The following is a 13675-nucleotide window of genomic DNA, read 5'->3' as shown; positions in this document are numbered from 1 at the left end:
CCGGGTAATTTTCATTATATTTTTACGATATTTGACTTAAGTGTTTATTTTAACCTTTATGGGATTTCTATGGTATTTGTATTTGACGGCGTTGGGTGGTTAGTGACGCTCACAAATCCTTTTTGTTTTCCTTGTTTATTTCAAAACTGCATGTTCTTGCTCCTTTAAAATGCGCAAATTGTGCATCTTATAACAGGAAATTAATTATTTAGAATATTTTATTAAAGGGTTACATGTTAAATCAACCTGTAATTTGTTAATCAGTTATGCCTGGAGGAATTTCAAGTGAAAGACGAAATTACTACGTTGGAGAAACCGTTAATCAGTTGAGAAACGGCTATGGCGTGTACTTTTATAAGAACAAGTTCTTTCGTTATGAAGGGGAGTGGTTAAAAGGAAAGAAACATGGTATGTAATCTACTGAGTCAATTTTTTTGTTTATTTGCTTGTTTGCAACAAAATACAATAACAGCTGAACAGCAGGCAAGTGGCAATGAAGAAAATAAAATAAGTTGTAGCCTAAACGATGTGAAAAAGTATTATTCTGAGTTTTGTGTGTTTTGTTTACATTGTTTTCCATTTTATCCCTTTTCAATATAGTCTACCATGTAATTTACAATTTTAAATTTAAAAAATTCAGTTTTATTCCTGATACCAGTTTATTAAAATACTTGGTTGTATACCGGTAGTTTCTCACTTGCCACTGCCACCTTAAGGAGACACCACAAATGCAAACTCTATGCAGCTTATTATTGTATATACTCGACCTTTGGTAATAGCTACCAAGGTGTGAGTTGGCCGCATCTCTTTGGATATTATCGAGTGGCAAGCGAGACCAATATGTGATGCTTTTATAATTTTGAATAGAATGATATTAGGTTACTTATATGAGCAAGTTTGGTCACATTTTTTTTGTTGCAAAAGATTGACACTGCTATATATATGTAATTTAACTTTTCTTATGTGAGCCTAAATATTCACGTTTAAGTTTATTATGAAACTGAAAATAGAAGGTTAATTATTTATATATTGGTTTTATTTTTTACTCAAAAATCACTTTTGACAGGTCATGGAAAACTTCTCATGGCTGATGGAAGTTACTATGAAGGTGAATTCAAAGATGGGGAAATAGAGGGACACGGCTTTCGAAAATGGCAACACAATAGAAACAGTTACTCTGGAGAGTTTTCTAAGTGCGATGCTTCAACAACGTTTTAGTACTTATTATGCTTGTTGAAAAATACAAAGAAATCCTTGAATTAATTTCCAAAATATAACGAGCTTGTTATATTTTCTAGAGGGGAAATGCAAGGCCATGGAGTCATGAACTATGCAGACGGGAGTCAGTATCAAGGCGAATTCTCACGTAATCAAAGGCATGGGACTGGTGTGATGAGGGACAGCGATGGGAATGAATATGAAGGGTCTTGGTATAAGAACAAAAAACACGGACAAGGAATTCAAACATATCCGTAAGTATTTCATGTTCAATGTCTTTACCTATTCAAGGATTTAACTTGTGTGATAACACAAGAATGACGCATCTGTTTTCAGGAACGGTGAAGAATATGAGGGAGACTGGGTGGAAGGTTGCCGACATGGCCACGGCGAATTAAATTGTGTCGATGGTTCGATTTATGAAGGGCAATGGAGAGCTGATAAGTTTAATGGCCAAGGTTTGCCTTCTTAAGTAGAATTGCATTAATTTCTTGTAACTGCGTTAATCGCTAAATGTTGTAGTTTTAGAAACTAGTCTAATGTCGGTTAAACTTTTCATTAGCAGTAACGCTTAGTACTGAATGATCACTGGTCAACACGATTTTTTATGCCAAAGATTTGACAACGATTTTAGGCTAATTTGGGGTCGCTGATTTCAAAAATGGCAATCATTTTTCTCAATTGGCTCTAGTTTTTGAGATATTTAGATTTTTCACTTTCGGAAATTCCACTCATATCACACATAACGCAATACTAGGTTTCAGGTCTCAGCCAACTGTAATACACTTGGACAATAGCCAGTAATATAGTCAAATGCATAAATATCACAATACTAAATCAATCAGTGCGTAATAAGTCTATTTTTATATATAATTGCTGGTGAATCGCTTTTTGTATGACTTTTTTATGGCGGACGTCAGTACAATAATGCTGAAAACACCAACATTAGTCTGCCATCATGTTTTTCTCCCATCTGCCCTGGTATCTTTCTTCCATCACCTTTATGTCCTGATGAAATCTCTCCCCTTGTTCTTCAGAAAAATCTCCCAAATTGTCAAGAAATTTATCCAAATGGCTGTGGAGATAGTGCACTTAAATGCTCATATTTGCCCCTACCTGTTGGTAGGCCTCGAGCATATTTTCCACCAGCTCTGGATAGTTTTCTGCTTTGTGGTTTCCAAAAAGTTCTTCGCCACAGACACAAAACAAGACCAAGCTTTGAATTCCACATTGTTCATGCTTGTTCCAAATTTGAATGATTGATTAATTTGCGAATTTGAGGCCCATCAAAAATGCCTGCTTTCAATTTTTCGATTGTCAGTTTTGGAAAACGTCTACAAAAACTTTTACAACAATCACATTTGCCTGACATGGAGAGGTGGTAAAATAATCTTCTTTCTTTGAAACAAAGGTTCTTTAATCACATTTGCTTTACCTACTTTCAGGTCTTCTCTTGTGAACCATGCCTTTTTACCCAGTGCTGAATTTTTGCCCTGCTGTCCCACAAGCACATAAAGCAGGGATAGTTAGTTTATCCACTTTGCTGCCCAAGCAAAAAATTTCACCATCTTTAAGTCAACACAAATCGACCACTGGTGCTCAGCATAGCAGATCTTCCGTACAACTAATTGGACGTTTTCATACTCTTCTTTCAGTTTTGTAGAGATGCATAGCAGTTGCCATTATGCAACAGAATGCATTTCAAACTTCTGGTAGAGCTGTCTATAAACAATCGCCAGTCTTCTTGTTTGTAGTCTAGGAATTTTCATTTTGAGGAGAATTCCAGTTATATCATTTCAATATACAAGGTCTGCATCTTGACTGAAGAAGGAAGGAGTTCCTCTTCTCTAGTCCGGTAAGCTGTTATCTTTGCATCCACCTTTAGACAGTTCTTCTCCTTCAGTCTGGAAGCTGAAACCTCAGATGCTTCTTTTGATAAGTTAAGGTCTCTGATAAATTCCTTTTGTGTGAACTGTTCGAGAGTGGAAGAACTTTCTTTGTAATCAATAAAACTGTCACCATTTGCTTCACTATGTTTCCTTTCATGCTTTTCCTCAATATCTGTTTCTTGAAAATCTGGTACTGATGTAAACGCAGGTACGGGAATGCTTTTGCAGTGCTCAACCGGTCGCCTTACTAACTAGTTTTAAGAAGAGTAACGCTTTATACACCTGCAACTCGAAAGAAGCAAACTTGTTCAAGGTTAGCGATTCTTGCCTTCAGTGCATTAAAAATTTCAAGAAATCAGGAGAAATTAGCGCATTTTTATCAGTACATCAACAAATAAGGCAGGTTTATTTAATAAGAATCACAATTGAGTCTATTCTGAGGTTTCAACCCAAACGCAAACAATGACGTGATAGCTAAAACACTGTCACTAATGCCAGAAATAGCGAAAAATGCTGAAATAAAGAAAATGACTATATCTCGAAAACTAGAACCAATTCAGCAAAACCAATGCTAAATTCGGAATCAGCGACCTCAAATTACCCTAAATCCGTTGAAACATCGCTGGCAACTCAAAAAAAATTTTTTTTTGTTGGGCAGTGATAATTAATTTTTGACTTTAGCAAAAACATGTGTTAAAGTTGAAAAAATTAATGTTTTGTATTCGACCAGGAACCATGGTACATACAAGTGGATTCACTTATGAAGGACTGTGGATTAACGGTCAACCTGAAACTGAAGCCACGGAGATTTCTGTGAAGCTTTCTCCTGGCCAGAAGCACTTGGAAGTCCCTCAAGGAAAACGATTTTCTCTTCAGTTGCTTCTGGTTGACTCCAACAATAAACCTGTGACAGGTTATTCATTGATTTAGGAGCAAGTGTAATAGCATTTATATTGCACACTCTGTTCAGAATTTGTGATAGGACAATTTGTGTTTGAATCCAAGGAATCATGTATTCACAGCTTTAAGGTATATTCTTGCAAGGTTACTCTACTTTGCATTAACATCTTATTTCCATTTAGGTGAGCGTGGACGAGAATTTCAGATCAGTGCTGGATACCGATATTCTCAATCGCCGCGAGCTGCTCAGAGTCAGTCTCTTCTTGAGTTGATTGAGGACATAGAGGCAAAACCAGTTGCTACACCATTGTAATTTACTTTCAACTTTCTATTGTAATCTGAAATTAAAGTGTAAAGCTGACTAATCTAACGTCAATACTTCGTTTATTGCCCATACTCAATATTTGCTGATTAAATATTTTATGTTGGAAAAGATATATCTTCATTCCAAGTAAAGAGGAGTATCGCTGGGGTGTAAGCTGTGTGGTATAACTTGTATACTGTGTCCCGCTATTTAAGCCAATTTCAATTTGCTGTTAACTTTGTGTGATTTGACTCGTTCATTTCTAGTGGTTATGACGTTCTTCCCTATCCAATCGTCGAAACTGTCAAAGATGTTGAGGATATTGAAGAATCAAATTTAAAAAAGAAACAGAGGCAAAGTCCAAACAGCTCAAGGTCAATGTCGATTCCATCGTTTCTGCAACATCGTTTAGACCTAAAATTTATGATTTTCATAACATTTTGAAAATGTGGTAAAATTACATCATGGTTAATTGCGTTATGCTTTTCTGCAGGGTGTTTGGTGCAGCAGAAACAATCCATGAGTCAGCAGAAATGACAGCGGACAATCAACAAGGTGATTCCTCTATAACAGAAAACACAGATGATGCAGACAACAGTTCAACATTGTCAGGTGATATGAAGCATACCACCAATCAAGTTAATGCTTCTTTGGCACTGTTCCTGCATTTAACATTTAAAAAGCTTGTTTACCAAAGATTTTGGAAACTACATTCCTCAGATTTACCTATTTGGAATTGTATTTACAACATCACGTGCTTTATGTAGTAGTTTTCATGCCTGTATTAGTTACTTTTGAGAAATAAAATTGTCACAGGAAAAAATCGCAGTTATTGGAATAAGACCTACACTTTATTTAGTTGATAACAGAGAGTGTTATTGGTATCATTTTTGTAATGGAATGATTCAGACCATTTTTAGCATAGAAATAATAAACTGTCACTTGTACAAGTGCATGTCACCATTTCCAGCTCTTTGATATTGTCACAATTGTGTTAACCTTATTTCGGGTATTTCTACAATCTCCAACGCATCAGTGAATTTTAAACGAAAACATATAACTTTAAAGGAAGCAAATATGCCACAAGTGAGATCCAACTCGAGTTATCCGTGGAAGTTGCTGGAGATGACGCAGATGCCTTGCGTCTTTTGCCACCACCCGCTCCACAGAGATCCTCAGCAGATGGGTTTGTCGAGTTTCAAGATCTTCTTCTTCCAAGTGCTCCTCCAAATTACCGCCCTTTTCTTTTGGAGGATGAGGTAGTACCTGCTTCATTATCCCAAACCTCAACTGGGTCTACGTCGTCGTTGCGACGGGGTCCTGGGGTTTCTTCGGTGTCCTCTTCTTCTGTTCGTTCTGACAAGGTGTGCTTTTTGTTTGCATGTTTTGCTAACCCTGTAGTTCTGTAACATCTCACGCTTCCAGTTAATCCAATCAAGGCATGTAGGTATAGAACAAGGCATGGATAACAGATGAGTATATGTGCCATAGCTGTGGATGTACAATACAGAACACTTATATATTTTTTTCGAAATAGGAATCTTGTTCTAGTTTGATTTTTAACAAATCAAGCCCCAGCAGCAATGCTACCTTAACAAAGTTAATAAATGATGAAAAATTGTCAGATCAACCAGGTGCCACTTTAATTTATGAATAAGATGCATGCAATGCTTGATCTTGTAATGTTGAATTAAAAATTGTTGGTTGCAAATTTTTTGAGATTTCTTCCTTGAAGGTTCCTTATCTTAGAACGTACATCCTCTGCTATGGCAAATATACTCTAAATATGATGCTAGTGTAACAGTAGCATTACTATTAGTAATTACACTTGTTTAAGAAGAATCTTTGTCTAGTGACACCATACAGATGTATGTCATAGATATCTGTTGTATTACTGAACGACTACATATTCTGCATTTTCTACAAACAGTAGTTGAGAAACAAATGTGTCTACCAGGTCTAATTTAAGCAGTTGGCAAATTTTTGATTTACTTTTTTTCTGTAAGCGATACTGTAGGAAGATTAATTTATGAACGAAATGGCATCAGACTTGGGGATTTTGCTTGGAATCATGGTTGAGTAAAATTTTTTAGGTTTTTTGTTTTGCTTACTGGCTCATAATTTGCAAATTTTAGTTATGCCTAAGCAAACTGCTTCACCTTGGTAATTTGTTGTGTTTTTCGTTTTTTTTTTGTTTATTTTTACTTGCATGAGGCTAGATTTTTTATGTTGAACTTTTAGTTTGTTGTTGCAAGTGTTTAACTGGACAAGATTTGATTTTTGAAATTTCTTAAAACAGTAGATAACACACTAACCTCTTCATTCTTTAGTATAGTTTTGTTAATATCAGGAATACTATCTCGTAAATGACATAATCTGCCACCGTAAAATTTTAACAAATGAAGACAGGCTCTTCGAAAAATCTGACATTGTCGTGTTTTCAATAGACCAAGAGATCAAAAGGAAGCCGCACGGCAAGCGCTGCATCCACATCAAGCGTCAGCCAGGAAGGCAAAGGAGGAAAAGGAAAAACAAAACTTCCACAGGAGCAGGAGGAAAAAGGAGCCAAAATGGGTGAGCAGAAAGTAACGTTGCTTGTTTCAAGTCATGTATTTAGCAATATAAAAAGACATAAGTATTAAATTAACCACCTCCCAAGTGTTTTGCTTAAAGTCTTCAAAATCCTTAAAGTCAATGAATATATACTGTATGTACTGTACTATATGTGTAAACAGTAAATAGTCGTCCAGGATTGGCTTGTTACGAAATGGGTATTGGAAAAATGAGATTTTGCATATTCTTATGAAGTCTATCCGTCACTTGTAGTCTTAACATATCGAATCATGCGAATTTAAAAAGTTAAAAAGCATTAAGCCCAGGTCAGGCATACCTGGCTGTTGATTTATTTCCGTAATAAAGAGTTCACAGAGAGTTCACAGGCCCACAGAGTTCAGCATAGTATTAGGTCATTGGCCAAGCATGAGGACTAAATCGTGCAAGTTAGCTGCAGTTATGCAAATATGCGTTGTCCACAAAGTTGAAATTTTCAAGGCAAAACCAGTGCTAGAAAGAAGTCCAGGGAAAGCAAAATGAAGAACAAACGAGGGCATAGCGCAGTGGTTAAAGAAACCAAAGAAATTGAGAGCCAAGGGGAAGTACCTCCAGCACCATCCTATGATTATTTGAGTTCTGTTTATGCTAGAGAGGGTAAGTGAGGCTCTTTTTAGGTTTAGGCTTTTCGTTTGCTGAAATTTATAGAATGTAGTTTGTTGTCTTTATTTTTACCCTTTGATTTTGGCTAAGGTAGTGCGGAATTAGCGGTAGCAATATGTGCTCGTAGATATAACATATCATTGACATAAGTCGTTTACTTAATTTTAAGATTTTGTTTTTAACACTTTTTACTGGAAAAAAAAAACGAAAAACAGCGTGATTGTTTCTCGTCACCGACTTTATATATTTTTCTCTAAACATTACCAGACGCGCATTAGTTACGGGCAGACTGTATACATGAAACCTTGACCATCCTTATCTTGTCAGGCGATTACGTCCTCATTGTAGAAGAGATAACCCAACCATCATTCCTCGGGAAACGACTACCACCGGCCTTTGTCGTCATTAAAATAACTGCACCTCGAAAACCGCCGAAAAAGACTACTCCAAAGAGGAATTGATGTCGGGAGGCGATTACCGTCATCTGCTCGTAGATTTGCGGTCCTTAGACATTTTAATCTTTACTTTCATGTTATAAATTATATATTTTTGAAACTGTTGCTACGAAATACAAAGAAATTTGAACAACATTGCACCGTGTGAGTTCTCATGTAGGTTATGATTATGTGAGGACAAATTTAAAGGTGACACCTTATATAGATACATTACTCGAAGTCGAAAATAAGCCTACAGTACATAAAATCGATTTTTGTTAAAGCTTCATCGTAGTGCACTTGATTGGCCAAGTGAGTGAGCATCCCGATTTCTTATTCGTCGTGAACTCGTCAAACTTTTTCAACGAGCTTTTCGTCTTGGTCTATAGCAATCTATACCACCATTTAAAGAATGATGCAGATTTTTGATTTCGATGGCGCTTTTTTCGTCTTTGATGTGACGTCATCTTTTCTATCCATTACCTCTTGATAAAGACCTGTTTCCATCATTTCCCGTTGCCATGGGATACTGACCCTTGAAAGCGGAAAATGCTATTTCATTAACTCGTTTAGATTTTATTTTAAGTGGATTCAAGGTTGTGTTTTTAATGGCGACCACTATGTGCTTGTTTGCATGAATGGCTTTTTAAAGAAAGATTTTAAACCACCACAGCCTACCTTCCGGTCGCAAATCGTTTGTGAAAATCTTTATCCTCCTGAGATATGGTGATGCCTTTGGCTTCACTTGCAAGCCTGAAATAGAAAACGTTTGTTTACAGAATTCGACTTTTTTAGAATATCTGTCATTCCATTAGCACGTTACCTTATATCGGACACATCTTTTGCATAGACTTGACTCTTATCTGGTACAAATGGAACCGGAACTAGCCCCGCTTCTAAGCGCTCCCAGTTTAAATCGGCAAAGTAGGGATGCCTTTTTATAGGCTCCGCGGACCTGCGAAAAACTAGGTCAGTCAGCCAGTGAAACTATTTTAAAGCAGCCTAACTTGACCATTATTGTAGCAGTTCCAATATAAGGCTTAACCTTTCGTCTCCCGCGAGTCGCTTCTTTACATCTTTAGCCAAAAGTTGATCGATCAGGTCTTTTAAGTCTTCCTTGTGGCTTCGTTTGTAAATGTGTTTCTCGTTGATTGTCGTTTCAATCGTTTTCGTAACGCTCATCTTACGTTTATTCTGCCAGAAATGGTGAATAGTTTTAACGTCTAAAGGACATTCCACCACCAAAGGAAACGAATATTTCAGTGTTATAAATTTCCACCGCAGTGATTTTGTGATTATTTTTAGATTTAATCTTTGTGAGGTTTAAACACTTCAACTCAACATACTTTTCCCTTGGTGATAAATGGTCCCTTGCCCTCCACCATCTCAAACATGGTGCAGCCCAGAGCGAACCAGTCCACTCCAAACGCGTATTGTTCACCACGAAGCATTTCGGGAGCCATAAAACCAACGGTACCTGCCCGCCCTTTACAGAAATAGCATCATAATATGAGCTGGAGACAGTAAGCAATGTTGTTGTGAAGCGACTAGCAAACTTTGGCGATTGGTTGTGTATTACTGCGCCCCCTAACGGATGGAATTATTAAAGTAATAATTACAACGGTTACCGGCAGTTTTCTTGTCTCCCGGAAGAATACAAACCAATCCAAGATCCGCTATCCTGACGTTTCCTTTATCGTCGAGGAGGACGTTTTCAGGCTTCATGTCTCTGTAAATAAATTGAACGACGGTGATGTAATTAGTAATGATTAAAGTGCTGTTCAATGCCCAGCACCTGTACAAAATGTTCTCCCTGTGCAGATGGTCAAGGCCAAGAGTGATTTGAGCGGTGTAGAATTTTGTTTGCTCTTTTGAAAGACCCCGTTTCTTGTCGGCTATAAAAAAGGAACATGCAACAAAATTAGACGACGCTGCGCCAAATGCAAAATTACCAACAGATTGTTGTATTAATCATCTTTTATTAAACAGAACAATTTTATAACATAACGTTCAGTCTGATATTTACATGTTTCATAAATGTGAAATTTTAAATCTCCCGAACCCATCAAAGTCATGACCAAATTGAGATCGTGCTTATTTTCGTACGCGTACGCCAAGCTGACGACGAAGGGACTGAAAAAGAAGACAAATTCTTGTCACTGCTCGTTGGTTTTTAATTTGCCTGTTGGCAAACAACTACAAATGCACCTTAGCGACCTTCAATGTTTTACCTGTTCACCATTTCCAACGTTATCTTTTCGCTCAAGACAACTTTTTCCGCTTGTTTCTGTTTCATTTTCTTTTTGTCGATTTTCTTACAAGCGTACAGTTTTCCGCTTGTTTTCACCTGAAGTAGTAAGACATTAGGCTAGATTGCTATTTTACGGTCGGGTTGAACTAGCAGTAAGAAGCGTTTATGAAGAAAGAAAACGTTTCATAGTTTAAGCTGCTTTTGCTATTATGCTAGCATTACCCTTTGAAAGGAAAGACAAAGCTCGCCCTAAAAGAGCTGATCACACAATATGCAATTTCTTCTTTTCATCCTGAGCTTTCTCCGGCTAATGATTGTGGTCCTACCTGATAAGCATAAACTTCTCCAAAGCCTCCTCTTCCAAGGAGTCGGAACGAAAGGAAGTCATCTTCTGTGACCGGCTCTTTCTCCTTCCACTTCCATCGCACAAATGTCTCAAATTCTTCGCTTTTCTTGTACTTTGGGAAGACTTCTTCGGTCATGAACGGGTATATAGCGCTCTTACATTTGTCGAAAAGCATCTTGATGCAGTGGTATCTGGTGCATGAATCACATAACTTAATGTACAAGACACATTAAGCCGTTCATAGCCCGCATTGTAATTTCAAAGATGCGTGTTTGACAACTAGGCTTAATAGACTATTCATTGCTGGTGACCACAGTATTGCACCCATGAGCATGATGATTTGCGCTCTTGGAAACCTTATAAACGAGCGTAGTTAAAAATGCTACTTCTTAAAACTGACTATTGTTTGATATACGGAAAGCAAGTTAACTTGTAAAGACAAGTTTTTTCAGATGCGTGGATAAAAGTTTTACATGGATGCAATTCCAAGGGAACTTATCCGACCGATACGCTTAATGTGGCCTATGTGATAAGTTTTCACCTTCTCTCGTCCGCTGAAAGGTGGGTTATGACGACATCAGGTTGATAGGAATCCGTGAGTGACGTAATCGCTAAACCCTTTGCCGGTTCAACCTCTTTTGCAGCTGCGTGTTGGAAAGATTTCGTGTTTTAGATCCTCAACCAATTCCAAAATATTTTTATTAAGATCAACAATATAGGATTTTATATTTTCCAACTCAAGCTACGGTTCGGACGCCAAAAACGCTACGTTTAGAAGTTTTAGGGTGAAAAAGTCATATTCCAAAGATAACGGCTCTCACCCGAAGGTTTACCATAACATTCGTAGTCACAATTATTCCTGTTTTTATTAGCGGGTTGCGATGGTGAACAACGTTTTACCTTCCTGCGGGTCTGGTGTATGCTTCATCGGCTTCATAATCTCATTTAGCTGATCCAGGGTTGGAGATTCGGTCGATACAAGGGCGCAACAGGACGCTTTGAGCTCTTTCGGTAGGCACATAACCTCGTACGGTGCGCCATCTTGCAGATGGGAATTTAAAACGCACTGAGCCGCATCGTTACGCTCTTCAGCTGAAGCAATCTGTGGTGATGAGGACAAATGCACTTTTTTAAGATCATTTTTTCAAGTTTTTACGCTTAATTTAGACTTTGACAAGCATTAATTTTTGTAGACTTACTGAGAAAAATCAAACGGACTTACGGGTTTTCTAGAGTTATTATAGCTTTGTTGTAAATTGTAATGGGCAGATAAATACGAGAACAGACAGGCAACTTAAAACGTCTAATTATAATCATTACAACCGAGAAACGAACCTTCACGACATACAGTGGATTACTTAACATTCGCCTCACTTTACTAGTATATTTTTTTTATATTGTACCTGCCTCGTAATCCCAAATAGCCTGAAGTAAAGCGAAGGCATTTTTAATCTTCGGTTCTGCCGCCTTGCAGTATTTACCGAAGAGCTCCTTGCCGATTGGTTGTTGCTCGCAGAGTTGGTAGAATTCGTATTCTTTTGCTGTTTTCGGATCCGATCTTATATTATCCGGCATCGCGCTTTGAAGTTCAATTTCGATTTTCTTCTGTGTTTCGCCGCAAACTGATTTATCTGTAAGAATGTTTTTTTGCAAAGGATTCAACAAAGTGAAATTTACAATTCTCTTTATAAATGTTTATGACTCTGCTCGCCTTTAAATACAATTTGCAAACATCGTGTTACTTACCTTTGAGGTTATAAAAGTTACGAAAAACATTGTTACTGGAAGCAATTTTTAGTTTGTGCCTACCTGGGAGCACGAAACCTTTTCTCCACTTGGTACAACAAGAGCCGTCACTCTTTGCCTTTACCAAGACGTTGTTGGCGACCATGTCTTCGATACCGCACATATCCATTATGGCGCGCTTTCGATGCTAAACCTCTTCGATCAAAAATTAGAACAAGTTTCAGTGATTAAACTTTTTTTTGTGTGAAACCTTTCAGGTATTAACAATGGCTTTTGCATTTGTCACATTCTTGCTTTAAACGTAACCGTAATAGATTTCAAAATATTCTAGAAGGCTGATAGGTGGACAAAATAGATTGCAGGTAACTATAGATTCAGACTGTATTAACAAGGTGTAAAATCACCTGAACGCAACTAAGTCTGCTGATGCCTGTTGCCATCTTTTACATTCTAATCTTGTTCGTCTTGCTTTATGACAGCTATAAAAATCCACTTTTTTGGTCTTGAAATCATAGCAACTCATAAATAAACTGAAATTTTTCCTTTTGCGTTTGCTGTGTTATCAGATAATGGACTTTTATCGCAAAACAAGCGCGATCTCTCTTATGCACGGACAAGCAGGGATTGCCATTTGCAACGCGTGCCGATTACAACGTTCTTGGAATATGAATATTTTATTGTTTTGTACTGTCTCATAAAGCTGCCGGCCACATTGGAAACCCATTCAAAGGAAGCAAAAAGCGGGCAGCGTCAATAGAGAGAGAGCGAAATTAATTAAAGAAAAGTAGCCAGCGTAACCATTACGCTTCCATTTATTTACTGCTTAAAAGGGACCATTAGCGACCCACGTTTACACGATAATAACTAGGCACGAATGAACCTACTTACTGTCTCTTGGTGTCTATGGTGTTCTTTGTTTATTTGGGCAACATAAATACAACGTTATAGCCCCCTCAGGAGATTAATATTTTATGATACACCTGGTCACGTGTGTATAGTATTACACAAATTAATTGCTCGGTAAGCGTGCGTAAGATGACGTCTCACAGTTTGTGAAAAGTTTCTCTTAGCAAGATTTTGGCTGGCCAGCTATAGTAAATAGAAACATGGCCTAACCAACCATATACCTGAAATTACTTAGGACAAAAACACACCAAAACTTCGAAATTTAGCTAACTTTTTAGTGATTTTAAGCTCAGTAGATCCTCCCACATTATACAACTGTATTTGCTTTCATCTTTTTACTGGAAGCTACAATCAGTTTTCAATTTGATCAGCTGACGGAAATAAAGCGACTGTGTGATCGAAAATTAAAAATTGCTTCGTGAACGGCTCCGGTCACCTTGGAATTTTGATTATCCTGTTTAAACCGCT

The 13675-nt window shown here is 37.5% G+C and overlaps 2 protein-coding genes across 6 annotated transcripts; one reads left to right on the top strand and one right to left on the bottom strand.

Annotated features, from left to right (window-relative positions):
• The first annotated feature begins 145 nt into the window (after positions 1-145).
• LOC143465241 (MORN repeat-containing protein 1-like) lies at positions 146-8114 on the top strand. 4 transcript variants are annotated; one of them, XM_076963434.1, is made up of 12 exons: positions 146-408; positions 1067-1193; positions 1299-1472; positions 1555-1676; positions 3838-4020; positions 4190-4316; positions 4578-4685; positions 4805-4923; positions 5380-5570; positions 6759-6885; positions 7363-7518; positions 7852-8114. In XM_076963434.1, exons 1-12 carry the CDS (start codon positions 267-269, stop codon positions 7983-7985), a joined length of 1710 nt encoding a protein of 569 aa, XP_076819549.1. In that variant the 5' UTR covers positions 146-266; the 3' UTR covers positions 7986-8114. The 4 variants fall into 4 exon arrangements, with proteins under 4 accessions (XP_076819549.1, XP_076819548.1, XP_076819551.1 ...); XM_076963433.1 differs by having other exon boundaries at positions 5380-5675; XM_076963436.1 differs by lacking the exon at positions 7363-7518.
• Positions 8108-12688, bottom strand: LOC143465243 (rhodopsin kinase GRK7-like). Of its 2 annotated transcripts, XM_076963438.1 has the most exons (14): positions 12365-12688; positions 11963-12186; positions 11456-11657; positions 11097-11199; positions 10536-10746; positions 10190-10305; positions 9985-10091; positions 9754-9853; positions 9587-9687; positions 9305-9444; positions 9004-9152; positions 8782-8913; positions 8637-8711; positions 8108-8493 (listed from the first exon to the last, which is right to left on the bottom strand). In XM_076963438.1, the coding sequence occupies exons 1-14, from the start codon at positions 12468-12470 to the stop codon at positions 8364-8366; spliced, it is 1896 nt and encodes a 631-aa protein (XP_076819553.1). In that variant the 5' UTR covers positions 12471-12688; the 3' UTR covers positions 8108-8363. The 2 variants fall into 2 exon arrangements, with proteins under 2 accessions (XP_076819553.1, XP_076819552.1); XM_076963437.1 differs by lacking the exon at positions 12365-12688 and having other exon boundaries at positions 11959-12140.
• Positions 12689-13675: the final 987 nt, after the last annotated feature.

This window comes from Clavelina lepadiformis, chromosome 7 (assembly GCF_947623445.1).
Source record: "Clavelina lepadiformis chromosome 7, kaClaLepa1.1, whole genome shotgun sequence".
In the NCBI taxonomy this organism is placed as follows: Eukaryota; Metazoa; Chordata; class Ascidiacea; order Aplousobranchia; family Clavelinidae; genus Clavelina; species Clavelina lepadiformis.
This window is presented reverse-complemented; position numbering and strand designations above follow the sequence as displayed.

What these genes read in the sequence shown, in the direction of transcription:
- LOC143465241 (XM_076963433.1), top strand. Translation starts at nt 267, where the DNA reads ATGCCTGGAGGAATTTCAAGTGAAAGACGAAATTACTACGTTGGAGAA. An exon ending in CAACAATAAACCTGTGACAG is followed by an intron (nt 4,021 to 4,189) that starts GTTATTCATTGA and finishes ATTTCCATTTAG; the next exon opens with GTGAGCGTGGACGAGAATTT. An exon ending in TTCTGTTTATGCTAGAGAGG is followed by an intron (nt 7,519 to 7,851) that starts GTAAGTGAGGCT and finishes TTATCTTGTCAG; the next exon opens with GCGATTACGTCCTCATTGTA.
- LOC143465243 (XM_076963438.1), bottom strand. Translation starts at nt 12,470, where the DNA reads ATGGATATGTGCGGTATCGAAGACATGGTCGCCAACAACGTCTTGGTA. An exon ending in GAGAAGTTTATGCTTATCAG is followed by an intron (nt 10,306 to 10,535) that starts GTAGGACCACAA and finishes TTACTACTTCAG; the next exon opens with GTGAAAACAAGCGGAAAACT. An exon ending in GGGAGACAAGAAAACTGCCG is followed by an intron (nt 9,445 to 9,586) that starts GTAACCGTTGTA and finishes ATTTCTGTAAAG; the next exon opens with GGCGGGCAGGTACCGTTGGT.